The 26,856-nt window shown below is 44.8% G+C and overlaps 1 protein-coding gene across 2 annotated transcripts in view; it reads right to left on the bottom strand.

Annotated features, from left to right (window-relative positions):
• Nucleotides 1-12,708, bottom strand: part of Map4k3 (mitogen-activated protein kinase kinase kinase kinase 3) — a 153,525-nt gene extending 140,817 nt beyond the window's left edge. For both annotated transcript variants that reach the window (XM_051163766.1, XM_051163854.1), the window contains exon 1: nt 12,521-12,708. In XM_051163766.1, coding sequence (XP_051019723.1) covers nt 12,521-12,616 — 96 coding nt within the window. In that variant the 5' untranslated portion in view covers nt 12,617-12,708. The remainder of the gene's footprint in view (nt 1-12,520) is intronic.
• Between the last annotated feature and the right edge of the window lie 14,148 nt (nt 12,709-26,856).

Genomic DNA, 26,856 nt, shown 5'->3' with positions numbered 1-26,856 from the left:
CTCACAACCTTCTGAAGTCCACTTCCAGGGGATCGAACAGCCTCTTCTGGCCCCCTCAAGGACCAGGCTCAGCTCATGCTTCAGAAAGATATATGCAAATGAAACACAAATACACATAAAATACTAAGATTATATAAAAAAGATAGGAGAAAACAAAAACTTAGAATAATAAAGTGAGCTAGGGGAACAGAAAGAGTAAAAAATATACACCACTTCATAATTGTCTAGGGTTACTGAAATATGTTATCAGATTAGAGAAAAAAAGATTTCTCCTTAAAAGTCCCATACAACATTGTGAAACTTCAGGACACTAGAGGTGAAGAGGGAAATGTCAAGTCAATCAGGGAGAACAGACAGATTAGTTAGAGATGAACTGACAGCAGACTCTTTGCAATATGCAAAATCTTGAGGGAAAAAAAGAAAAGGTCCAGCAAACTACAATGTGGTAACAAAGACAAAGGACATTTGAACGTGGAACTAAGTTAACTCATATGCTTCCTCACATTAGAAGCTGAAAAAACAGAAAGAAGAAAAACCCCTACCAAACATTACCTCAGCACTGACTAGTACAGGAAGGAAAAAGATGCCAGGAGGAACAGCAAGCCAAGAAACTGAGTCAGCAGGAGGGCACCCATGAGAGATGGCCATCTGTAGAAGAGAAAGGTCCACGCAGCAACCTGGAGCACTTATGAACAGTGCAGAGCCAAAGTAAGACACAACACACACGAACAGAACAGAGGGAGTGAGCAGAGTCGCCGTGCATGTAGGGATGTTGTGGGCAACACTCAGAACTATAAAAATGAAAGCTAGAGCTCTGAAGGGGATGGGGGGGGGGGAGAATTTGGTAAGAAATCTCAACTAATACCAACCAACCTCCCAAGAGCAGAAAGGCCAGACTGGCACTATGAGGAATGCACTGCAGTGTGAGTTAAATGTGCTCCTACTTCTCCTCAGAAACGTACTATGTTTATGCATTGTGGAAGGAGGGGGCATGCCATGGTGTGCTGATGGAGGCTGGAGGGCAGCCTGCCAAAGGTCAGTTCTTTCCACCATGGGGACTTCTGGGAGAAAACTCAAGTCATCAGGCTTGGTGACACGAGCCTTGACCTGCTGAGCCATCTGACCAGCCCTGCAAATCCTTAACTGGCACTCACCTGTACCTGAGAGTTCTGGAACATTATCTACCTCATTTCCTAATATGCCTCTTACTAAGAAATGTTGCCAATCGTCTTTGCCCGCTTCAATCCCCCAGGCGTGACAGTGTGCATGTGTGTGCGTTATGTGTATATACATTTTCATATAGCATGCACATGTGTGTCTTCCTCGGTCACTCCCCTCCTTATTTTTCTGAGACAGGGTCTATCACTACACCCAGAGCTCATGACCTGGGTTAGACCAACTGGCCTGCCAGCTCCAGGGATCCTGTCTCAAGCTGACCAGCACTGAGCCCAGAAGCACATGCCACTGTGCTGGCTTTGTGTGGGTACTGGAGGGATCTGAACTCAGATCCTCATGCCTGCTTGGCAAACAGTTTGCCAACTCTCTGCCCAGCCCACATATTCAATCTTCTGAATGACTCTGTGGTTCTTTACGTGCACGGACCCAGGGCGTCCAGGAGGTCTTACATTTCTGTAGTCCAAAGCTTCCCTGCTGTCCTCTAAGTGTTCAGCCTCTACCTCAGAAACGCTGCTGGGATGTCCTTTCTAGTCACATTCTGTTTCCTTGTGTTAGAGCATCAACTGCTCAAGATCAGAAAGGACACAGTGGGTTCTCCTAAACAATCTAGGATTGCTGTGCTATTTCTTTCCCCTGTAAGGATGAAGCAACATTCAAGTACATTTTTCCTTCTAAAACTCAAAGATGAATTCTGCAAAATGTGCACATATAAATATAACTACATCTCACATACAAAAATAAAATGAGTGTATAAGGCCATTGTTTTCATCTTTGACATTACAAAAGTGGTTTTTAAAAAAAATAGTCATTTTTCTAGTCTTTTCATTTCTGCCAATTTTAAAAGGAGCCCATATGCTCAGGGCTAAAAAGGAACAAGGTTAAGCCAAAGGAGGTCAGACATCATCAGCATAGTGAGGACTTTAATAAGACATGAAACCATGGCTCACTAAATGACTAATGTACTGCCTTAAGTATCCCGTAATTACCTTTTTTGCTATAGTATCAGCAGAATAAGCTAGGGATGAAATTTATGAATTAAAAAAAAAGACAAAATATTGATGACGTTTTAAAAAGATCTATATATATATATTTTACATTCAGAGACGAGAAGATTCAATAATAGTAAGATCTTAATTCTCTATAAATTGATCTGCAGATCCCACACAATTCCAATCAAAATCACAGTAGGCTGTGCATGTGATAAAATATTGCAAAATGATACTCAAAGATTTTTTTTTTTTAAAGATTTTTTCTTAATGAGTGAATGCATAAGCTGGTAAAACCAGACTGAGCTTTAGTTGGCTGTGCAGACAGGATATGGCCATAAGGAGGGGCCGAGCACTGGACCCTCAGACACTCCCTGCCACCTTCCTAAGTTTACAATTAATTTTTAATAAAAAAACACTACAAAAAATCCAACAAGCTTATATGTTTACCTTGAAAAATGATCCTAAAATATGTACTGAAAAGCCAAAGATGTAAATAGAAAGGGCAATTTTGAAAAGCAGAACAACACTGGAAGACACACATTACCTGCTTTCAAGACTCTCAAGACTACAGTGACCAAGAGTGAGCAGCTGTGGAAGTCCAGAGCACAGCTCAGCAGAGGGAAGCATCCCTGCACCGAGTCCAGATGTGCACAGCTGACTGAGTCCCCCTAAGCTGCCATGTAACTCAGCAGTGGTCCATGTATACTCGGCTTCAGAAGCCACTCCAAAGTGACAGAAATCCGAAGAGTGGCTGCTGGGCCGAGGCAGGGGTCAGGGGATGGGGTGGCACTAACTTGTGGTTTAACTGGGGAGGACGCAAGGGAACTTCCTGAAATGTTCTGGAAATGTATGGAATGTTCCATCTTAATAAGAGACTGGATCACACAGCTATATACATTTGCCAAAAACCATGTAACTGAAACATATATAATTTGTATTTTACTGTAAATTTTTAAGGATTATTTATTTAATTATGCATACAGGCATAATTATGCATGCCTGTCCATCATTTACATGCAGGTGCCCTCGAGGCCAGAGGTGTTGAAGCAGGGCTAGAGACGATGATGAGCTGCCTGGCATGGGTGCTGGGAACTGAACCCAGGTCCTCTGCCAGAGCAGTACATACTCTTACCTGATGAGCCACCTGTCCAGCCACACATACTTTTTAAAGAATGGGCCAGGCGTGGTCGCGCTGTCTTTAATCCCAGCACTAGGGAGGCAGAGGTAGGCAGATCTCTGTGAGTTCGAGGCCAGTCTGGTCTACAAAGGGAGTCCAGGATAGCCAAGGATACACAGAGAAACCCTGTCTCAAGAAACCAGAAAAAAGAAAGAAACAAAAGAAAAGAGAAAGAAAGAAAGAAAGAAAGAATGAACGAACTTACTCTCTGATTCTGTAGCATTGTTCAAAGTGGCCAGAACTTTTCATGTTTTCCTAACAATGTTTCAGTCCTTGAAAGGAACTGATTTTTTTGGTTCTTGTACAAAGCCTTAAAGGGGATTGGGGCCAGCCTCTTCCCATTACTCTTTGCCTCTCTGCTGGGGTCAGAACAAGCCTCCCTGGCCAACACTGCCACAGCCATGATATTCTACTGCATGGCCACAGCCCAGAGGAACCAGGCTAAGTGTCCAGGCATGGAAACCTTTTAAGCCAAACTAAGCTTTCTCCTTCATTCAGTTGGTTCTCTCGGGCATTTTGTTATAGTGTCAAAGCTAAAACGCTTAACCTTAGCTTATTCCAGATAACCTTGTAGCACAGTCCCAGTATCCCTGAAACTTCCTGAGATTCTTTTTGGTCCAGGAAGTCAAAACTATTTTCAGAACAATACAAAATGCTATTTGCCACCATAACTGTGCTGCCTCCTCCCAGCTTCCTAAATCTAAGTGGTTCTTTTGAGACCACTGGGCAAAACGGACAGAGCCTTGACTATCAGGCTTAAGCATATATCCTTTAGTCTATAAGCAGTGAAGAGAGTGTTCATGCAAAGAAAGGTGGAGGATTTATACAAGGGAAAAAAAATCTTATAACTCCAAATACCAAAGAAGAATTTAAACAATAACAACAAAACGTCTTACTAAAAACCAGTTCAGGACAAACACAGGCAGCACTGCTGCACTGGGAACCCTAACATATAATCTCAGATTGAGGTAGTTGCAATAGAAACAGAGCCTTTTCCAGGTTATGAAAAAAAAAAAAAAGAACCAGATTATGAAAACCAAACAACAGCAAAAAGAAATCATGATTCCATTTCTTGAAATTAAGGGGTTGTTTTTTTCTTTTCCTATTGGTGAACAAAGTCCTTTTCCTAAAAACTCAATCATATTTTCAAGCAGCAACATGTAAGAAGAACCCAGTGGTGGAGTTATTATGAGTTGAGAATCCCTTATCAACTTTGAACCAAAATATTTTGGATTTCTCCAAACACTGGAATGATTGCATACACACAGTGAGATCCTGGGGACAGGACCAAGTCTAAACATGACATTTACCTGTTTCACATGTACAGACAGCCTAGAGGAAAGATTACTCAGTGTCTTCTCACCATACCTGCATCCAGGCTGCAACCAACCAGTGAGATCAGGATTGAATTTCCCACTTGTGATATCAGCAGTGCTACACCACTCTGGGGTTTGGACTAATTTGTATTTCAGACTTCTGGATTAGAGGGGTATCAAACCCACTTTCAGCCACTGAATTTTAACACAAAATGACAATGGCTTCTGTAAATAGTAACTCTGAGCCCTGCTTATCATACAGAAAAGACACTAAGCTTACTGACTTAACTTAGGCCTTAAGCTCTGCAATGCCTAAGTCGCTCTGATGCCACCAGTGCCAGAGCCTTGGGACCGCCCCAACTCCACTCCTCTGCTGTGATTTCTGCCAGTCTGAAACAATGATCTCTTTTCTCCATTCATGTACCTGCCATTCCTTTTGTGAGACTATCAGTCACTCCTGTAGGCCCTCAAGATACAGCACGGAATCAAGTAGAATCATTCTGGATTTATGCTCTAGCAAGACATGACAGGTAGTGACACATGCTATAATGAGAAAATAAAGAAAAATGAACCGACCTGAACTTTCTACGAATGTCACCAAATGAGAGCCTGGTGCTTGCACAGGCTTCTCTGAATCCTGAGAGCTGCTGGGGGCAGGCAGAGGGATCTCTGTGGAGGGTGCCAGGCTGCTATCAGGAACTATTTCATATGGACACTCTGATCAGATACTTAAATCCCAGGAGAAAGGGGCCTTCCTCTAAGTTGACAACATATTGTTGGGAGTTCTCATTCTAAAGAAATACTCACTTTTGGTGCCAAGTTGTTTAATTCTAATCTACTTGTCTTCCTCTTTTTTTTTTTTTTTTTTTTCTTTTTTTTTTTCTTCTCGAGACAAGGTTTCTCTGTGTAGCCTTGTCTGTCCTAGACTTGCTTTGTAGACCAGGCTGGCCTCGAAATCACAGCGATCTGCCTGCATCTGTGTCCTGAGTGCTGGGAATAAAGGTGTGCACCACCACGCCCGGCACTACCTGTATTCCTAGTGAAGGCCTCCAAATATTCCAGTTCTACCAAATCTAGATCTTTTCCAGAAAGACAGTGGGTGGAGGGTGACAGACAGACTTACTAAAAGGGATCTCTGAACTTGCAAATACTACCTATAAAGTAAGTTTCTGATTGTACTAACCATGCACCCTCAGACATGATGGAAATGAAGAGATACAGATGCCAGGAAGAAAGGCGGACGGAGGCAGAAGTGCAGAAGTAGAGTGAGTGTGAGGGCAGCAGGAGAAATGAGCTGGCAGATGATGACAAGCAGGCAGCTGGCTCTAGAACCCTGCTCCTGAAGTTGCCATGACACTAGAGAGGTTAGCTGTGGAGAGAATGGGGCAGCTAGGGAGTCTTGAAGTTAGAACAAGGTTCACTGTGATACAATGAGGAAACCAGTAAGGTTTTGGCCTCAAACTTTGGTAACTAAAAATGAGCATACCTTTTATCTTCTTATAAATCCTACGTACCAAGCCCTGTCATTTTTACCACTCACAGACCCTAAAACACCAGCTTTTATATTACAGCTGTTCAGTGTATGATGGCTGTTCAATCCTTTTTCCACAAGGGAACTTACCAATTATTCATCTCAATACAAAATCACGCATTTGATGTGAATTTACAGAGACTACACACACCAAGTAAAGGTTGGAGGCAAACACTCCCTTCAAGGAACGAGACCTGTATCTAAGGCTGATAATCTGACTTTGCTTGCTTTTTAAAAAGGCTTGCTAGAGAAATCACCCCCAAATCTGTTTCCCTGTTCCTTTTCACCTCAGACAGCCCCTGATGCTGGGGAAGGCAACTTCATTGATTTCAGATGAGATTCTTTTTAAGTTCAAAAACACTTCCTCTGGGGTCTCTAAACCAGTGGTTCTCAACCTTCCTAATGACCCTTTAATGCAGTTCCTCAAGTTGTGGTGACCCCTAGTCATAAAATTTTCATTGCTACTTCATGAGTTACTGTTATGAATCCTAATGTAAAGATCTGGGTTTTCCAATGGTCCTGGGTGAAAGGGTCATTCAATCCCCCCCTCCCCCTGGGCTGGGGGTGGGAGTGGGGTGGGGCTGGGGCTGGGGGTGGGGTCACAACCCACAGGTTAAGAAGCTCTGCTCTAGACTTTGCTTTCCACAGGAGTAAAAGTGGGCAGAACTCCAGCTCGCCACAGTCTAGTTACCCTCAGCTGTCCCCAGGTGCTTGGTCTTCACATTCTTCATCAGAAGTAAGAGTTAACAACAGGTGTAAACAGGTGTGGGGCCGAAGCCTGGGCAGCCTAGGCTAAAAGTGTCCGTCTATTTTTGCAAATGCTAACAACAATGGAAAAACTAGTCTTTGTTGACATTAATCCAGATGCCTTGAAAGATGCAGTCACAAGAAAGCCAACACACATTTCCCTCAATACATACACATTGATTTTCTGACTCACTGACTATGCCTCCATGTTTTCTCCTGTTCAATATCCTATTTCAAATCTTATATAGATGGCCAATAAGTACAGCTTTGGGGCCTGTAGCCTTTACTTCTGAGGAAATGACTTTCATACATATGTAAATAAAAAAATTAATGCCAGCATTTCCAAAGTATGTCCTACAAGACACTAGTTCTAAGGAGAAGCAAAAGCTATCATAAAGAATCCTGAAACCGGGACGGGCTTTAATCCCAGCACTTGGGAGGCAGAAGCAGGTGGATCTCTGTGAGTTGAAGGCCAGCCTGGTCTACAAAGCAAGTCCAGGACAGCCAGGGCCACATAGAGTAACTCTGTCTCGAAAACCCAAGAAAAAAAAAAAAAAAAAAAAAAAGAATCCTCAAGCCAAGCTAAAATTAGTTTGCTGGGTCAAGCTATTTAACACAGGACTCCTAAGCCTTTATTATTGTTGCTGTTGTTATTGTTGTAGGTCCCATTTGTGGAGTCAGTTCTCTCCTTCCACCTCTCTGTGGAATCAACCTCATGCTGTGAAGCTTTAAGGCAAGCTCTTCTTACCTGCTGAACCACCTCACTGCCTCTTGAGCCTTTGCTGTACCCATGGTGTGGCTTTCCCTGAAGCATCCACCCAGGCTTAGAAATCATCTGTGCAGAGACTATTACTACTGCCTGAAAGTCTAATTCTGAAGTCAGAGATGGTTCCAATGACTCAAGCCATAGCACACTGTCAAAGCTGAGGCAGAACGCTAGAACTCAAGAGGACACAGGGTTTGGCACATGTAGTTTCATGAGACAGTCATGAAACTACATAACAGGTTACCTACCTAGGTTCTATAAATCTAGAAAAGCAAAGGCTTTAGCTGTAGGGATAATTTGAATTAACTGGGAAAGTGCCATGCCTGTGAAAGACAGTACAACACTTGAAGATATTACATGCAGGCAGTATCATCTATATAGAACGTCCAATTTTTTTTTCCAGTGACAAACCTAAGGTCATTAACCTCACGGAGAATGACAAGAATGCTCACATATATGCCAACCTTTTGACATGTGACACAACATAGGCATCTAAAAAGTTCACACTTAAGAACCATGGAATCAAATTACTAAAGAAAAAAGATATCTCTGTCTCTGTTTCTCTCTCTCACACACATACACATACAGAGGGAGAGAGAGAGAGAGAGAGAGAGAGAGAGAGAGAGAGAGAGAGAGAGAGAGAGAGAGAGAGACCTGTTAAATAAGTTTATGGTTTTGTATTTGGGCCGCAGTCATAGCTATTCTGAGTCACAAGGGGCCCACAGCTGGACATGCTTGCTGGGCCATTTCACATGAAAAAAGGAAAAACAAACACATCCAACATAAAATCTCTTAATTCCAGAGCACTTCATGAGCCTCTTGGGACCCAACCATAGAGCGCCACGTGTTGGTCTTGCAGTTCCTAGCTAATCCTGGCGCAAACGCTTCATGGCTGATAAAGTCTGTGCAGTGTTATGTGGCACTTAAAAGGCAATATAATTTCTCTTTTTAAAAGTGTATTATCAAGTACTCACAGACCGTGCAGATGAAGTGGACAATTGCACAGGCAGAAGAAGAGGAGGGGGGAAGGAGGAGGAAAGAAGGAAGGAAAGAAAAGAAAAGGATATTTTTTGGGGTCAAACTCAAGTCGTTCACTTACACCACAACCCACCAGGTGACCTGTGATGGTTAGAACAGTCTCCCACAAAATAACCCTGAGATGCTAAGTCCGTTGTGCAAGCTGAACAGCTGCCGGCAGCCAGCTCAGGTTCAGCACTCTGTAGCCAAGTGACAAATACAGTAACTGTGTAACTGCAGTGGGAGGAAAAGTTTTCAAAATAAAAATCCCTTAAAACACCAACCTTCCAAGAATTACTATAAGTGGGTCTAATTTATTTACTCAATGGAGCCATTACGCTCTTAGCATCTCCTCGCTGAGAGCTTAAGGAGCAAAGCTCATACAGACACTGGCTTTGGGAAACAAGAACCGCTTCCCTTCTCTCCAGCTCACCAGCAGCACGTGTGTCAGAAACATCGCACAACCAAACCCATGTGGAAAATGTGTATCTTCACCACATGACTTGGTTGTAGAAAAGAAGGAAGTTTCAGCCTTGGGCTGTTTAGCAGGCAGGAGATATAACCGCTGAACACCACGCAGTGATCCTATGTTTTGGGTCTCTGGTAATGAAAGAGCCTGGTGGGTAGGAATCAAGCATCTAAGATCTGGTGTTCACTGGCAGGTTGCAAAAGCAAGTGAGGCCTGGCTGCCTATCAGGAGTGAGGAGTTAACAAAAGAGCCACAGGAGACCCAGAATAAGCTGACAATCCAAATGCTGAAGGCAATGCGTGCCTCAGTTTCTTCCCTGGAAAGTCATGGACATACTCTGTCCATGTTTACAAAATGGTGCCTCCCACTGATGGAAAATCCAGACTCCCAACCAGTCAGCTGCTACCTCTGCCACCATCAACTTCACAAAGTTACTAATTCTCCCTGTGCCTGCTTCTTCGACTGTGTCTACCTCACAAGACAGTTGCAGGAGTAGGGAGGAAAAGTCTAGCAAATACCTGCCAGATAATAAGCACTCCAGGAAACACCATCAATAATGCCTGACAAGATTGATCAATTTGTTGTGCTTCTATAACATTCAGATGTCCTTAGAATAATTACAAACTTTTTTTTGTTGTTTTTTTGTTTTGTTTTGTTTTTTTAGTCAGGTAGGTTTACTACACCTTTATTTCATGGGTTTGTTTTGAGACAGTGCTATTTATTCTGTAACGCATACTCACCGCGTAGGCCAAGCTGGCCCTAAACTGGTGGCCAGCAGTCTCCTGCCTCCGCTTCCCAGGGGCTGAGAATACAGGCGTGTGCTACCAAACTGACTTGTTTTGTTGTTGTTTTTAAGCATAGAAATACCTGGCTAATTATTCCTATCAAGGACCTCCCAGTCCTTTGGCCACATCCTCAGCAGATGTTATACAGCAGCCTTGGCTTGATAACAATGTCAAAGTTAGTCAGGGCGCGCTCTTTCTCTCTCTCTCTCTCTCTCTCTCTCTCTCACTCACCAAAACTTGCTGTATACATTGCCACTTAAGAAACATGAAATTTAACTTCTCGGTTACTATATATAATTGGTCTCCCCCAGACAGTTATTAGCTCCTTGGATTTGGATACATTTCTACCTTCTTAGTCAAAACCAAATTCCAAAACACCATTATTCTTATCAGGACTATTCCAACAGCCTCCTAGCTGCCCTTTCCTTCCAATACATACTGGACATGACAGAGAGAACGTTTTAAAGTCCACACATTTACTTTAGTGTGTGTGTGTGATGCACGTGTCCTATGGCACCTGTGGAGGAGAGGACAGCTCTGGAGTTGGTACTCTTATTATGTTTTTGGTGTGTTCTGCAGATCTAACTCAAGCAAGCGTGAGCCTTGGCCCAGAAGTCCAAATCTAACTTGGACTGAGTCACGCACATCTACACCTCTACAATTAAGGGGCCATAGATGGAGGATTATGAGTCTCAGGCCAGGCCAGCCTGGGATGCAGAGCAAAATCCTATATATTGAAAATAACAGAAAAGGAAAGAAATGACAGGGGCCTGGGAAGACAGCTCAACAGTTAGGAGCAGGAGATGTTCTGCCAAGGGCTGAACTTTGGTTCCCAGCACCCACATCAGGTGGCTCACGGCTGCCTGCAACTTCAGCTCCAGGAGATCTGACGCCCTCTCCTGGCCTCCAGAGATATGTTTGTGTGAACACATACATTCCCAGCCACCCCTTTGAAGAAAGAAAGGAAAACTTCATATCTAAATATCTAGTTACACTCCACTGGCATGACTCCCATAAGTCCCATGGCTAAAAAGTCTATAGGAAACAAGAGCCACAGCCATCTTCTCTGTGGCTGCTCAGGCTAGGTCTGTCTCAGATTCATACAGGTGTCTCTGCCCTTTGAATCGCACTCCCGCTGTGCGGCATCGCCGCCCCTCCCCCTCCTCCGCGGGGGCCCCCCCTCCCCCCAGCACTGCCCTCAGCAATGCCTTGTCATCTTCCAGATCGTGGCTAGAGGCTGAGAGACTGGAACACGACAAATCAGGTCCTCCTGTTCTGTGCTAACAACCCTCACCATCCTCTCTGCAGCACCAAATACAACCGTAATAAAATGACTGAAACTGCTACTTAATGTTGTCTTGTTTAAAAAAAAAAAAAAAAAAAGGCTTCAAATAAATCTGGGTCCATTCCAATCTTTAGTTGTCGCAACTCAAGTCCACCAACACATGGCTGCTAATTTATACACTGCAGCTATGCTCAAGTACACTTTTTGTCAATGGAGGAAAGTGGTGTGCTATGCGAAGGAGCCAAACATATCACTCACAAAAGACCTGAGGCACTGGTACAGGCTAACATAACTTTAGGCATTCCATCGAAGCACGGATAAAAACCCATTGCTGCTTTAGAGTGGGCAAAAACAAAGTGAAGACTAAACTTTGCAGCGTAATACTAAGTTTCTCTGGGCATCCCTCAGGTGTTCTGTGAAACAGAGTCCAACTTCAGTTACCGAGTAAGTAGATACGCAACTAAATCAAGACTGCTGCCACATTTGGCACCATCCACCTCCCTTCTTGGCAGACTCCACGAGGCCAAGAGTGGAGCTGGCCTGGGAAAAATGATTTATCCTCCCACATTTAGAAGTGGTCCCCTTGCAACAGAAACGCTGTACTGCTAATGAGCTTTGAATTCTAACCTTGTCAAACCAGTACCCTTCCTAGATTACTCGATTGACCAAAAAAGAAAAAGAAAAAGGAAAATCTGATTCCTGTGAGTCACTGACATAAACAAACACCACTGCCCAATTCTTCTAGGAGGAAACAAACCTACAAACAAACAAAGTTGCTTTCTTGCCTCCCAAAACTCTTTCTACAAAACAAAGTGACTGCTTGGAAAATTACAAGGAACTGACAGTTAAGAGGCTAAAAGCTAAGGCACCAGCAGATGTTAAGAGGCTAAAGGCTAAGGCTGTCGACGGAGCCTTAGATCAGAACCAGCAGGCCCCGGCGGGCAGCAGGTCCCAGCCACCGACCGACGATCCCAGGTACCGGACAGGCACGCAGGTTTGTCAAACGCCAAAGCCCCAGCAGCCCAGTTCGTCACACAGACAGACCCTGCCCAGGCAACAAGCGCCCAGCCCTGCTCTGCACTCCCAGGAGCGTCGCGGCTCCAAGAGCAGCCCTTTGCCGGGACTGCGCGCAAGAGAGGCTGGGGTCAGTGACCGCGTCCGGGGCAAGGCTCCGGTGAGGACGCCGAGGGCTGCGGTCCCACGCCCGGCCCTTTGTTCCGTCCCGGCGGCGCAGGCCCGGGCTCAGCGGCCCCTGCCCTCACCTTGTAGACGTCGCCGTAGGTGCCGCTGCCGATGCGCTGGATGAGCTCGAAGTCCTCCTGCGGGTTCCGGCGGGACAGGTCGAAGCCCGGGTTCATGGCGGGCCCCGGGTGCCCCCCGCCTCCCTCCCGGCCCGGGGAGGGGGGGCGCTCAGGGGGGCCGCACGGAGGGAGCGCCCGCGGCCGGCCCGGCTCCGCCGCCGGTCACAATCGCCCGGCTGCACGCCGCGGCCGCCGCCGACCACGACGAGCCGCCCGGCGTCCCCGCCCCCCGCCGCCGCGCGGAGCCGGGTCACACCCACCAAGAGAGGAGCGCGCCCGCAGCCCCTCGCTCCGGGTGCAGCTCCAACATGGCTTCCGCCCGCCGCTCCGCCCGCCCTCCCGTTCCCGGCCCGGGAGCCACTGCGCAGCCGCCATCCCGTTGGCCGCGCGCTCCCGGCGGGCCCCGCGCGCTCCCGGCTGGCGCGCCTGTCGGGACGCGCAGGATACTCCTCCAGACTCCCGTAACAAAAGTTGAACTCGCTGCTTTGTGACCCCAGCCACCTGAGCAGGTAGTAGTTGGCAATGTGCGGGACGGTTAGCTTCAGCTTTTTAGGAGCAGGTACCCGCAGGCTACAACCGAGAGCCCCGACCCTTTCTTCTGGGTTTAGGAGGAGGAGGTTCCCATCAGAGAGGTGAGGAAAGCCCTGGAGGGAAGTGACACTTGGGCTCTTGGGGTTTGGTTTGACCAGGGTGCAGAGAGGACGTGGGGGACGGGGATAGGAGTCCGAGAAGGGCGTGAGCTGGAAGCAGTGCAGAACCAAAGCCGTGATTGACCTCTGTCCAGGGCTAGGGCTGGATTATCAAAGCTGGGGCGGGGACCGTGCAAGCTGCTTGGCAACCCTAAGAGGTTGCAGAGGGTGTGGCCTGGACCGGATCTATTCCCACACCTGAAATATAAAACACGTGACCATCCCGAAATTCCATAGCTTCCACCTTAGTTTCCCAGCACTCCACCCAGTTTAGGACCCAGATAGCTAGCATTATGTCCAAACTTTAGGACACCATCTCTGACTGCTAAAAGTTATCTATAAAGCACATGGGCAATGGAGTGGTCATGTTGAGGGTCTCAATAAGCTTTACTGCTACACTTTTTCAAAAGCTGCAACCAAGTGGCCACTCCAATGCTTTCCTAATCTCCTTAGGCACTACACCTAAGAACTAATGTTTCCTAATGCCTAATGGCTTTTCAGACACTGGGTCTCATCAAGACTGTTAAGGAATAAAGACAGACTACTTACAATTAATGGCCTCGTGTTTTTAAAACTTTTCTATCATGTTGCTTACAGTAAGATTATGTATTTATTAAACTCACAAATTGTTTTACACCAAACCAGGTGTGGTGGCACATGCCTGCCAACCAAGCATGTGGGAAGCTGAGGCAGGAGCATCACTGCCAAGTGCAACACCAGTCATGACAACCCAGTTGGGCTATATGTGTTTATTCGCGTGTTTAATTGGCTAAAAGATGTTGGGAAGTGGTCCTTTCTGTACCACATGAACAGGCTTCTGATTGTATGGTGTTTAGTTATCTTAAAGCATCAGATTGTGACAGTGTTGCTTGCCCCAGAAGTGCACATCATGAGATTAATTCAGGATAAACCTTAAGGCTATGCTATCTTGAGCTATCCCCAACCGTGCATGCTTTTCCTGGCTTCTTTCTGCCCATTGAAGGCACTAGCAGGCCTGCCTTCTGCCTGTGCTGTGGGTGGGGAACTGTTTGTCTTCTTTAGGCCGAACACGCAGATAATTAGTCCTGGATCCAGATAAGCACATTTAACTATCCCAAACTGAGACCAGCTCTACTTGCTTTCTCTGCTCTTTTCATGCTTAAAAAGCCAAGTTTCCAGGACTTGCATCCATTGCTTGTACCAGAAGGTTCTAATGGTTTCACTGTTTTTGTTTGCTGGGATTATCATCTCTGCAGATAGCCGAGTGTTTGCATCACTAATAGACTTCTTTCAAAGGGAAAAGACATTTCAGAAGGATTGGAACAGACTTTCAAGTTTTATTTGTTCCATTTTGGCAGGAGTTAACTGCTCCTTTTCTCAAAGAGGCAGATTTTCCTGTAAGGGCCGGATTTGCCATATGGGTTGGGCCACAAATAAAAAGGTAGCTGTAAGTAACTGCTCACAAATACTTTGTTCCTTTTGGGATATATCCATACAGCTAAACCCAATGAACTCTGCAACCCCCACCCCCACCCCTCTGCCCCCCTGCCCCCAGTAAGCCTCTGCTTTGCTACAAGTAGCACTAAAGATCAGACACTTGCTTTGAATAAGAGAAAGGGCTTTCCTCTTCTGTGATTAGAAACATATAGAGGTCTTCTGGGCTTCACTCTTAGATTTATGGTTGCTTGAATACTTCCTGTGAAAGGAGACTCACTGCTGTGCAAAAGACATCCACCTTATCATTAAATAAATACAGCTAGTGAAAGTTTCTCCAGAGTAGTAGCTTTGCGTACCAGGTGCTTACAAGGAGCCAAGAACTTTCCATGTATTATCTTATTTAATTCACACAGCAACCTGATAGCTTAGGTCATATTATCTCCTTTTTATGACATCACAGGTTTATTAAGCCACTCAAGGTCACACAGAAACACAAGAGGCTCAGTTTTTAACAGAGGCAGCTTAATAGTAAATGCTAGATTTGTAGCCACCAGTCTGTTCTGATTATATACTGTAGTCTACCATATTTTTTTTTTTTTACAATAAGCCATACATAATTTTTGTAGAGCAATGATGATTAGATTCTAGAATACAGAAAAGGAGAGCCAAAGCCCCTGCCATCCGGCAGTTTGTCACAAATAACCCAGTCAGTAAATGAACAGACACAAGAAATACAGATGCCCAGTACACACATGGAAAGACTGTCCGTCCTCACCAGTCAGCAGAGAAATGCAAGTGCAGACTACACAGGGATTCCATCTTACCCCAGCGAGAATGTCAGTCAGTAAGAAAAGAAACAACTGTTGGCATGGATGTGGACAAAAGGGAGCCCTTATGTGAGAATGTAAACTAGCCCTACCTCTGTGAAAACTGGTGTAGAGGTTTCCTAAGAAACTAGAAATAGATCAACCATATGGCCCTGCTCTACCCCTCCTGCATATCTACCCAAAGACTCAAAATCAGCATTTTCCCAAAGATGGCTACACATCAATGTTTATTGCAGCACAATCCACAATAGCTAAGTTATGGAAGCAACCTAGGTGTTCATCAAGAGAGAAATGGATAAGAAAAATGTGCTATCTATCCACAATAGAATTTTTTTTCAGCCATAAAGTAGACTGAAGCTATGTCATTTGTGGGGAAATGGATGCAACTGGAGACATAAAGCCAGTCTCAGAAAGACAATATCATGTTTTCTCTCATTCGTAGCTCCTGCATCCTATATAGTCACACAAAATCATGTGTGTGTATATTAAATGAAACTAGAAGTGAAACTGTCTATGGGAAAACAGGATTAGCAGGAAGGGGAAGGCCAAGAAAAGGGAAGTTAAGGAGGGTAGTAAGGCAGTGTATGCTCAAAATACAGGATATGGCTTTTAAAACAAAACAAAACAACAACAACAACAAAAGCACACCAACCTAGAAGCACAGCAGCACAGGAGAACAACATTAGTACACATTAGAAGATTTGGGACCAGTGCTAAAATTGATGTTTAAAGAATGTATTGAGGGTAGGCAGGCAAAAAAGGGGAGATGGTGTTCTCCAGGAGAGCTCCTCCGCCTCAGGCTCTTAAAGCGCCATCTTTGTAAGCGCTGCACAGCAGAGCTAAATAAAAAAAGCTAGGATGGGCAGCATCCCCCATCGACAGCATATCCAGACCACCCTTCAGTGAGCCAGTCTCTTCTGGGGTCTTGTCTTAGAGATTTCTTTTTTTCTTTCTTTCTTTCTTTCTTTCTTTCTTTCTTTCTTTCTTTCTTTCTTCCTTCCTTCCTTCCTTCCTTCCTTTCTTCTTTTTAAATTTAGTATACAGTATTCCACCTGAATGTGTCTCTGCACTGCAGAAGAGGACATTAGATCTCATTATAGATGCTTGTGAGCCACCATGTGGTTGCTGGGAATTGAACTTGGGACCTCTGGAAGAGCAGCCAGTGCTCTTAACCACTGAGCTATCACTGTGCAAGCTCCCATTTTTACTGGTCTACTTTTGTGGTTTACTGATTTCAGTCCTGATTTAACATAACTATAGCACTCACATTTTTGATACACTAGTGACCCTGTAAAAGGAATAACTAGCAAAGCTTAGATCAAAAGAAGACTGAAGAGGCTGGAGAGATGTCTCAGGGATTAAGAACACTGTCTTCCAGGGGATTCTAGTTCAGTTCCCAGCACGCCTATAAGGTGACTCTCAAATGTCTCTATCTCTGGCTTCAGAAGATCGGATACGTTCATGTGGACATACCCATATCTGGACATGCATAGTTAAATTATCGTCAGAGACTACAACCAGGCCATACGTTGGGGAGAAAATCAAATGTGTATGTGAAATAATATGACGTAAGTAACTGTGGTGTGTGTGTGTGTGTGTGCATGTGTGTGTGTGTGTGTATGTGCATGTGTGTGTGTGTGTGTGTGTGCATGTGTGTGTGTGTGTGTGTGCATGTGTTTGCCTGGGGAGACCTGAAGAGGGTACAAAACCCCGCAGGAGCTGTAGTTACAGGTAGTTATGAATCACCTGATATGGATGCTGGTAACCAATATATGTTCTGAACTACTGAAGTGTCTCTCCAGCCTAATTGTGTGTGTTGAGAGGATGGAGATAGCAAGAGCAAAGGGCAATGAATCTATGAAGTCTGATTGCTTTTGTGAAATTTATTTCTCACGTAGCCCAGGCTGGCCTCCTACTTACTTTGTGGCTGAGAACAACCTTGAACTTTTAATCCTCCTGCCTCCATCTCAAGCTGGATTTGTAAGTTTGTACCATACTAACCAGTTTCATGTGGTTACTTAAGAATGAAGCCAGAGCCTTTGACATGCTAGACAAACACTCATCTGTGTAACATGTGCAGCTTACTTTTTGTAAGCAAAAACCAAAACAAAACCTTACACTTTTCAAGTCTTCATGAAATATAATTAGCAATAAATGAATATGTTTACAGTGCAAGGTGGGATTATGTATATTGATATATTACATATATCATATATTCTGAAATGATTATTGCAGACCGGCTGGGAAGGTTTTTGTCTCAAGAAAAGGAAGGAGGCAGTTCATGAAGAGGCTCATAACCTGCTGGCCTCTCGGGGTTATATAGCGGCAGAGAAGTCCGGTAGGTGCAGCCCATCTCTACTCTAGCTCCACTCGGAACCAGGCTACCTGCCTCTGTCTTTTTTCCTGAAGGACCTCACGGAATTATTTCCTACTAAGGCTATTAGAGAGTGTCAGTGAGAAAACACACACAAACCTCGTGCCTGGCATCACAGGAAAGCACTATGAGCCATTATTTTGAGCATATGTAAGTGTGTCTTCCCACCAGAACTTGGTGGTAGGACTCCAATGCTCAAGACAGTATATTCTTTAGTCACAGAATATAGAGAAATCAAACTGATACTGACCATGAGGTGCCCTCCCTGCTGGCTAGCTGTTATAGTACCGGAAAGTGCTATGCAGTGCTGAGGAGTAGGGTTGGGGGAGTCACCAGTGTTACCCAGCTGTGAACTCTGTGAGCTATAATAACTGATGACGTGGCCAGATTGGCTCGTGGGTGCAGTAGTGGCGTGGATGTCATGGGGGAGACCAACCACACCCTGATTGGGTTTTAAAGGCTGCTCTACAGTAACAAACACATGCCTAGCACTGCAAATATGGCCCAGTATCCACAGTTGGAAAGCTCATTGGCCCCAGGGGTGAACCTACTATTATTTTGCTAAATAAAAATAGTGTCAAATTGCCCTGTAAATCCCTATCTCTTGTCTCATGGATTAGCGAAGCTCTCAGACTCATCAGGGAAGTTTCTTTTTGGTATGGACCATGGTTAACACAGAAACTCACAACTGTCCAAAGTGCGGTATCCAAGAGTGTCTATGGCATGCTCCCAACAACAAATGTGACGTCTCTAATACAGCCCTCCCTCAAAGCTCGGGGACCTTCTTGGAAAAGGAGGAAGAAATTTTATAAAAGCCAGAGGCCGGGGAGCACCAGAGCCAACCAATGTCTTCTAGACATGACAGAACCACTGCCTTCCTGAACTGATAGCATCTGTGGTTGCCTGTACAGGACCTGCAAAAAAAACCAAGAAGGATGTCATGAAGGGCACGGGGTGGGTAGCTCGCATGTTCCATCCCCAGCTGAAGAGCTATTGACATACGATGCTCCTGGGAGAGAAGGAGTCAGTGTTTCTCAAGGGTATGGGCCCTGCTGGTAGGTCCACTGTGCTCCATTGGATGGCTCCACACCCATGAGTGAGTATATGGGCAGCACAGAGTGACTAGATGGGCTACTAAGAAAAATGAAGGCATGAAGCTGGGACAGGGAGGGAATGCCTAGGGATGAGTGGAGGATGAATACCATTTCTGCATATATGGACTTCTCCAAGGATTAATAGGATACTTTTATTAATTTTTATGTGGATGGGCATTTTGCCTGCATGTATGTTTGAGTATCAAGGAGGTCAGAAGAGGGTGCCAGATCCCCCTAGGACTGGAGTTACAGATGCTTGTGAGCCATCATATGGGTACTCTCAAGAGGCAGAAGCAGAAAGGTCTCCAGCGTGTGCTGAGGCTGAGCTACGTAACAACACTGGCCTCAAGGGTGGATGAATGAACGAATGAATAAATGAATGAGTGAATGAATGAGAAATAAATACTGAACGACGACAGCCATGAGGATAGGGCTAGAGATGTGATTTAGGAAATTATTACAACATATGTCAATTAAGGCCCAGAGTAGTGAGGCCAGAGAGACATCAAAGAACGTGAGAGACTTGAGAGCTAGTGTTCATAGGTTTGGGGAAAGGTGAAGACAGGCAAAGCGTGAGTAGAATGCAGCCCTTCTGGCTTGGGCAGAGAGGAAGTGTGGTGTCGGTGTCTAACCGGGAACTGGTGCTGTTTGGGAGAAGGTTTTAGCCCCAGGTCAAAGTGGACAATTGTGTTCCATGTCTGTTGTGTTGGAGGTGCTCAACTGGAAACAGTGGGTGAGAAATATATGGGTCTGATACCTAGAAAAGATCTCTGAGCCAGTGGGGAATCATTTAGAAAGACTTACTGGTCGTTAGAAAGACATAGAGTGCCAGACACTCTAAGATTCAGATGATGTGACAGGACACGGGCCCTCCACCTAAGTAGGGAACGCGGATGCGGTTTCACCTTGCAGTGAGAGACTTGCAGGGGAGCAGAGCCTCTTGGGTACCAGATGCCTCTTGGGAATAACACGGTTCTTTTTCAAACTAATACATTTTAAATCTTTTCATTAAAGCAGCACGCTTGACATTTATTTTCAGGGGCTGGAGTGTGGCTCAGTGATAGAACGCTTGCTTAGTATGCATGGAGCTCTGTGATATTCTGCGTGTGGTGGCTCAACCCCACAATCCCAGCGCTAGGGATTGCAGAAAAATTTAACCGGCATGTTCGAAGCCAACTTGGGCTGGATAGTTTTAGCCCAGCTCAGGGAACTGAGTGAGACCTTATCTTAAAAGAACAAAATATTGTTAAGAAGCGTTTATTTGCAGGCAAGCCTCTGCCTAGGAGTGGGTGGGGCTGGGAGTCTTCAGGTGTTGTTTCTCAGCCTTTGCTGTGTTGCTCTAAGCAATCCAGCTCCCAGATTTACCTGTCTCCTAGCCCAGTAGCCCTCAATGAAGGTTTTGTTAGTGTTTGGGGCGGAACAGATTCCCTGTGTGGGATGGTCCCCCACACATTATAATATTGCTGCAGCCCACAGTCAGTGCTGCTGCCGGGCATATTGACTTCACACGCAAGCAAGCCTATTTCCAAATGCCTAAGCTTTGTCTGGGGAGTGCATGTATCTGCATCGAAAATGCCTATCAGTTGTTTCTCTTGGAAGAGTTATCACCCACACCTAAACAATTAGCAGACTTTTTCATCTCATATCATATATTCCCCGAGAAAAGTTATGATATGTAATATATTGTCCTTTACTATGTTTCCAATATTTACCACCCAGGTAACATTTCTGTGGTATCTGTAAATTTATACCCAAGATTCATTTGCCTTTTATCACGTGGTCTCTGGGATCACATAGGAGACCACCAGTTAAAGTCTGTGCAAGTGACAGGTCTTCTTCAGAGAAGAAGAAATATCTAAGTGGGTACTTAAAAGATAACAAAAAGAATTAGCCGGTACTAGGTTTGGGTGGGGTCTGTTTCCCTGAGGAGCCTTGCCTTGGAGACTTCTTCCCCCAGGAAAGTAACCCTGATATAAGAGCTGGGACCTAGTACAAGGTTCTGGGACATTGAATGTGTACTGCATAGAAGCCTTGGAGGACGCTAGCCTCTGCCATTCTGCTTTTGGTTTTAAATCAGAGGAGACAGTTACACTTTAATTCATTCTTTGTTATAGCTAGCCTATTTGGCAGGTAGCTCATTATAGGCAGTATCTTTTTTTTTTTTTGCTAGCTTAAATGATAATATTTAAAACAATTTCACAAGATTCCAAAATACTACAGCTAAGACCAGTTAATAATACAGTGCATGGCATCCTTTACAGCAGTGTATAGGCAGTATCTTAAAGGCTATTTTCCTTTATCTGTTTATGAATGACAAGGACTCATTGTGTAAGCCAGGCTGTTTCAAATTCTGGATCCTCCTGTTTCTGCTTCCTGAGTGTTAGGATTACAAGCAGGTAATAATGTGTGTGACGAAAATGCATTCCTTTTTTCTTTCTTCCACATTGTTTTTAATTAGCATTCAAAGTAATGGCTTTCATTTTGGCTGTTTTTGTTTTTGTTTTGTTTTGTTTTGGCGGGGTTGGTGGTGGTGGTGGTGTACAGGGTTTCTCTCTGTAGCCCTTGTTGTCCTGCATTCAATTTGTAGACCAGGCTGGCCTCAAGCTCACAGTGATCCACCTGCCTCTACCTCCCTGAGTGCTGGGATTAAGGGCATTATGGCATTTTCACACACACTGTTTTTGATGGTTTTTCTCCCTTCATTCCCTTCCCTTCTCCTGCTGGTCCCCCTTCCTCTCCCTGGTGATGGCACCTGGTTTCTTTTGAGTCACATGTGTTTTATTATCTGGCTTCTTATTTTGAAAAGTCATCACTTCTTCCTAACATGTCCCCACTGTTTGCCATGGGGCCCTCATCGGAGCCAGTGCTGTATTGTATGGATTTTCCACCCCCATACTCTGAGCTAAATAAATCTATCTCCTTTATAAAGTTTTCCTGGCTTGAGTATTTTTTGTACTGGAAAACTAATGGAAAGATTATAGCCAAAGAGTCCAAAGGTGACAGATGAGGCAGGTGTCCTAAGCAGGAACGAGTTTGGAAAATAGGCAAAGGCAGGAAAATGCTTGCCCTACCACAAAGCCCTGAGTTCAGTCTTCTGCTCTGCATAAAATGGGATGACTCAGATTCATAATCCAAGAATTTAGAAAGCCAAGACAAGAAGATCAAAAATAAAAAATCTAAATAAAATAAAAATAGAGCTGGGCGTGGTGGCATACGTCTTTAATCCCAGCACTTGGGAGGCAGAGGCAAGTGGATCACTGTGAAAATGATGGCTGAATTAATGTGTGGTGTATCAACTCTCAACTAGTGAATCATAGTAAAAAAAAATGTACAGTATGGGCAGAAAATGGGCTCCTGAAGAACCTTAGCGGGTTCACTGGAGAAGGCCAGGAAAGTGAGTCCCTGTAGACACAGGCCTGAGGTAGAGTGGCAACCACTGCCATGCACTGTTCAGGGCTCCTTTTACAGGAACACCTGCTTTGGGGAGCAGGCTAGCTCACAGCCGTCAGCCACCATGCTTTGGGGGTCCATCATAGCGACTGTGTAGAGGTCTCCCTGCTCCCAGCCAGTGACTGAGCATGCCCATTCCTGCCCACTTCTCATTCCTTCCTCAGTATTGGCACAGATAAGCGTCTTGCACTGCTAATTCAATTTTACCATCTTCTGTACTGGTGCAAATGATACCAATGTGCTGGGTGTGGTGGCACGCTCCTATAATCCCTATGCTTGGGAGGTGGATCAGGAGTTCAGACACGTCTTCAGCAACATAGTCTGAGGCTGGGCTACATTAGATTGTCTCTACAAAACATAAACGAACAAAAGGATCAACGAAGCAAGCAAGCTATGTCAAAGAGAGACCAAGAAAGAGGAAGGTGGGAGCCTATCCTAACAGCTGTCTTTGGGAATTACTACTGACTTCGTGTTCTCTTGTCTGCTGTTTCTTCTCTCCAAAACTGTCTCCTCTGAAATCCTTTCAGCTGTTCTCCTGCGTCATGGGCTCCACGCAGCCCATCTGCACTCCCCCAACTGGACACATTTAGTTAGTATCTTTCTAAGACTCTGGGACGAAGAATTGAGCTCAGAGTTGCACATTCATTCTGGGCAATGCTGATCCTTCGGGATTGTAACTACCTATTATCTGATTGAAACATTGTAGCTTCAGTCCTTTTCTAGCCTTAGTAAACTGAGCCTGATAGTGCCCAACTAATATACAGCATTAACTGCTATTCATCGCATCAATATAACCTCTTATTGTCATTCTCACTTCCAACCTCGCATGTGTTCCTAATCAAGAAAAAAGCTCCAGGACACAGGTAAATCTCAATGGTAGAATGCCTGCCTGAGGCGTATGAATCTCTGGCTCCATTCCACAGCAAAAACATCACACAAACAAAAAACTTAACATACTCTTTTGCCCCCTGCCTATGCCAAATCCCAGCATCATGAACCTTTTTGCTTTTCAACCCAGCGCTGTCGTAAGGGGCTCAGAGGACAAAAGATGGCCCTGCACATCTAGTGTTCCTGCTCTGCACACAGTTTCCGGGGCCAGAAATAATAAAAGCCGACCAGACCCATCAAACCTGAGAACTGACTACCTTTACCTCATCCTGCTGCCAAGAGAGACTTTTGAGAGACAGTTTACATAGACAAGAACCACCTGCCTTCTTGAAAATCCAAGATTTCAAGGCATCCTTGCTGGCCTACATGGTGAGTAACTGGTGACTCTTTTGGAGCCTTGAGGATGAAGGCTATGCAGAAAATGGACAACAGAGGATTGGGAAATATAGACAAACCACCGACTGGATAAGAGAGAGAGACCGCAGGATGATGGCCAAGACAGTATGTTTGGTACAACTTCTGACCCCCAAAGGGTCACAACCCACAGGTTGAGAACTGCTGGGCTACACCAGACCAAGCTGAGCCCAAACAAAGACAGCTATAAAATGGGGTTTCTGGGGTAGATTATCTCTGTGCCTCAGCAGGTGCTTCTGCTGTGTTTAGCACAGAAGCTGTGTTTACAGCTGTTGATCCCCTGGGATGCGTGTGTGCATGCACACTCCTACATGCACGCACACCGACAGCAAAGCAAGTAGTCACAGAGCTCAAAGTAGCCCATTCATTCAGTTCAGATCAGGATCGGAGTTTCCGAAACTGAATGTCCAAGTAAGTGATTCTAATACCATCCCAGACATTTTCTGTTATATCCTACTCTCTGCTCACTGGAGCAAGGTGAGTAAGGAAATAACCCATTTCTCAAACTGACCCAGATCTCTGTCTTAGGAAATGGATCCAGCTTGCTGAGCCTGAGCTCATAGCAAAACCCATCTGAACCAAGGCATGTCTCCTGGCATTAAATCCAGACTTCGGCTTGGAATCTAATCCTCCAGTTTCCTGAATTAGAACTGTGTTCGCTTAGGACTCATCTGGTGTCATGAGTTTTCCCAGCTGAGTATCTAATATGATCAGAACAATTTCAATATACGGCGGTGGAGCAAGTGTCCGCATGGTAATTAGAAATGAAGGGAAGGGATCTTGTGAAAAGCCCCAGCTGCTTTGTGTCTGTCTGCAAATGGATGAGCTCCTGTATGAAATGTGTTGGTAGGGGCTGGAGTGATGGCTCCACAGTTAAAAGTGCTTACTACTCTAAGTGTGTGTGTGTGTGTGTGTGTGTGTGTGTGTGACTAATAATATCCAGAAAAAAAAGATTAGTTGGCTGTGATGACATATGCCTTTAATCCCAGCACTCAGGAGGCAGAGGCAGGTGGATCCTTGTGAGCTCCGAGCCAATCTGATCTACACAGCAAGTTCTAGATCATGCTTTGCCGAGGATATCTATGTTTAAACAACTGTACATGACTATGAGACTATATCAGTTGTTAGACTATATTAGCTAGTTTTCTTTCCTGTTGTTGTGGTAAAACATCATGACCAAAGTAACTTATGGAAGAAAGAGTTTATTTTGACTTATGGTCTAAGTGGGATAAAACTCCATCCTGGCTGGGAAGCATGGCCATAATGGGGTGGGCATGGCCTTTGTGCAGGGGCACCCCTGCCACATACTGCCTGACCCCAGCAGCTCTCTGAAACTACAGTGGAAGAACCCCTGACCCTTAACTATTCGACTCCTTATGCCTGTAAAGCCAGTACCACATGGATGGCACAGCCAAGTTCCATTGCAAATTTGGGATGAAAGACCCTAGCCTTTCAGAATCACATTATTATCAGCTTCATCTGTAATTACTTTCCAGGAGAAGAAAACTACTTAGCCCTGAGGGCATCCCTCCCTTTGTTCCAGCCAGCAGCTTCTCCTTAATGTGTGGCATATCTTCCAGCACAAGCTTTGGCCTTGATATTAAGCTTACTAATGTTCTTTTCCTCTCCAAACTATATAGGCTGTGTTTGTTTCTGACTTCTTGTTCTTTCTTTCTTTCTTTCTTTCTTTCTTTCTTTCTTTCTTTCTTTCTTTCACTAAAGACCAGCATAAGGGAACTCAGAACCATGTTACAGATTCAATATTATACTGTCACCAGATACATTAGTCCATTTCTTTGAAACTTAGCCTCTGGCAAGTTCTTAGGGCAAGGGCAGAAGACAGGCACATTCTTTGCAGAACTATCACAAGAGCAACCTCCAGCTCCAGTTGCTGTTGAAATCCTTTCTCCCCTCTGAAGCCTACTGAGCCAGGCCTCTGCAGTCCCCTTTTCTCTCAGCCTCCTATTAGAACTGCCTATTATGCTTTATTTATGACATTCAACTCCTTTCCTAGTTCAAAGTTCCGAAGTCTTCCACATTCCTCCGAAAAGCGTCTTTACTGCAGATGCTCATTTTTTGGTACCAACTTCTATATTAGTTGCCTTTCCTTACTGTTGCTATGATAAAACGCCTTGACCAAAAGCAATTCATGGAAGCAAGATCTTATTTTGACTTACAGCTCAGAAGGAGAAGACTCCATCATGGCAGGAAAGTTTGGCAGCAAGGAGCAGGCACGGCGTCAGCAATAGAAAACTAAGAGCTCATATCTTTAATGACAGGCACAAAGCAGAGAGTGTGACTGGAAGTGGGGAGAGGCTATTAAACTCCCAAAGGCTGCCCCCAATGTCATACTTTCACAAGCAGGACCCACCTCCTACACCTTCCCAAGTAGCGTCACCAGTTGGGGACAAGTGTTCGAATACCGGAGCCTGTTTTGGACATTGTTGACTTAAACAAGCACAGTAGCATGGATAAGAGCCCAAGGTTATGTTGCATCCCAGGATTGATTGGAGTCACAGGGAGAATGGCAGTGGGAAACACAGCAGTTCTTTTGAGTCATCAAAATACTGTGCTGTCCGATTGTGCCTAAGAAGTCACAGCCTGGGGACAGCTTGCTTCTATGACTTAGTTTGCAGAGCTCTTTAACGTTTATAAATGTTTGCACATTTTTTGTCTCATTTTAGCTTTAGAATGACTTAACAAATTATCACCCACAATTTACAGGTGGAGAAATTGAAGCTTAAAGAAGTGAGAACTAAAAGCAGATCATAATTATCATCAGTCCTGGTCAATTAAACATTTACTGAGCCAGGATTACTGAGTTTTGTTATATTACATACATGGGTTCAAAAAATGAGTATCATGTTCACACAGTCCTCACACACTCTGAGCATCACTCCTTTCTTCCTAGAGGTTGATGTCTCACATTAGCTCAAGCTGCATAGGTCATGGTGAGACCCAACACAGATGACCACCTCCACACACAGCTGGACACAGAGATGGCAGGGCACATTCACAGCTCCAGGCCTTTGGTGTATCAGAATGACAAAGATGACTTGGGGACTTTTAGACACTGCATTGGGAGGTCTTAAACATTATCACAACCACAGTAGAAGAAAATTTAGCAAGATTTGCTAATATTCTC

This window comes from Acomys russatus, chromosome 1, assembly GCF_903995435.1.
Source record: "Acomys russatus chromosome 1, mAcoRus1.1, whole genome shotgun sequence".
NCBI lineage: Eukaryota > Metazoa > Chordata > Mammalia > Rodentia > Muridae > Acomys > Acomys russatus.
This window is presented reverse-complemented; position numbering and strand designations above follow the sequence as displayed.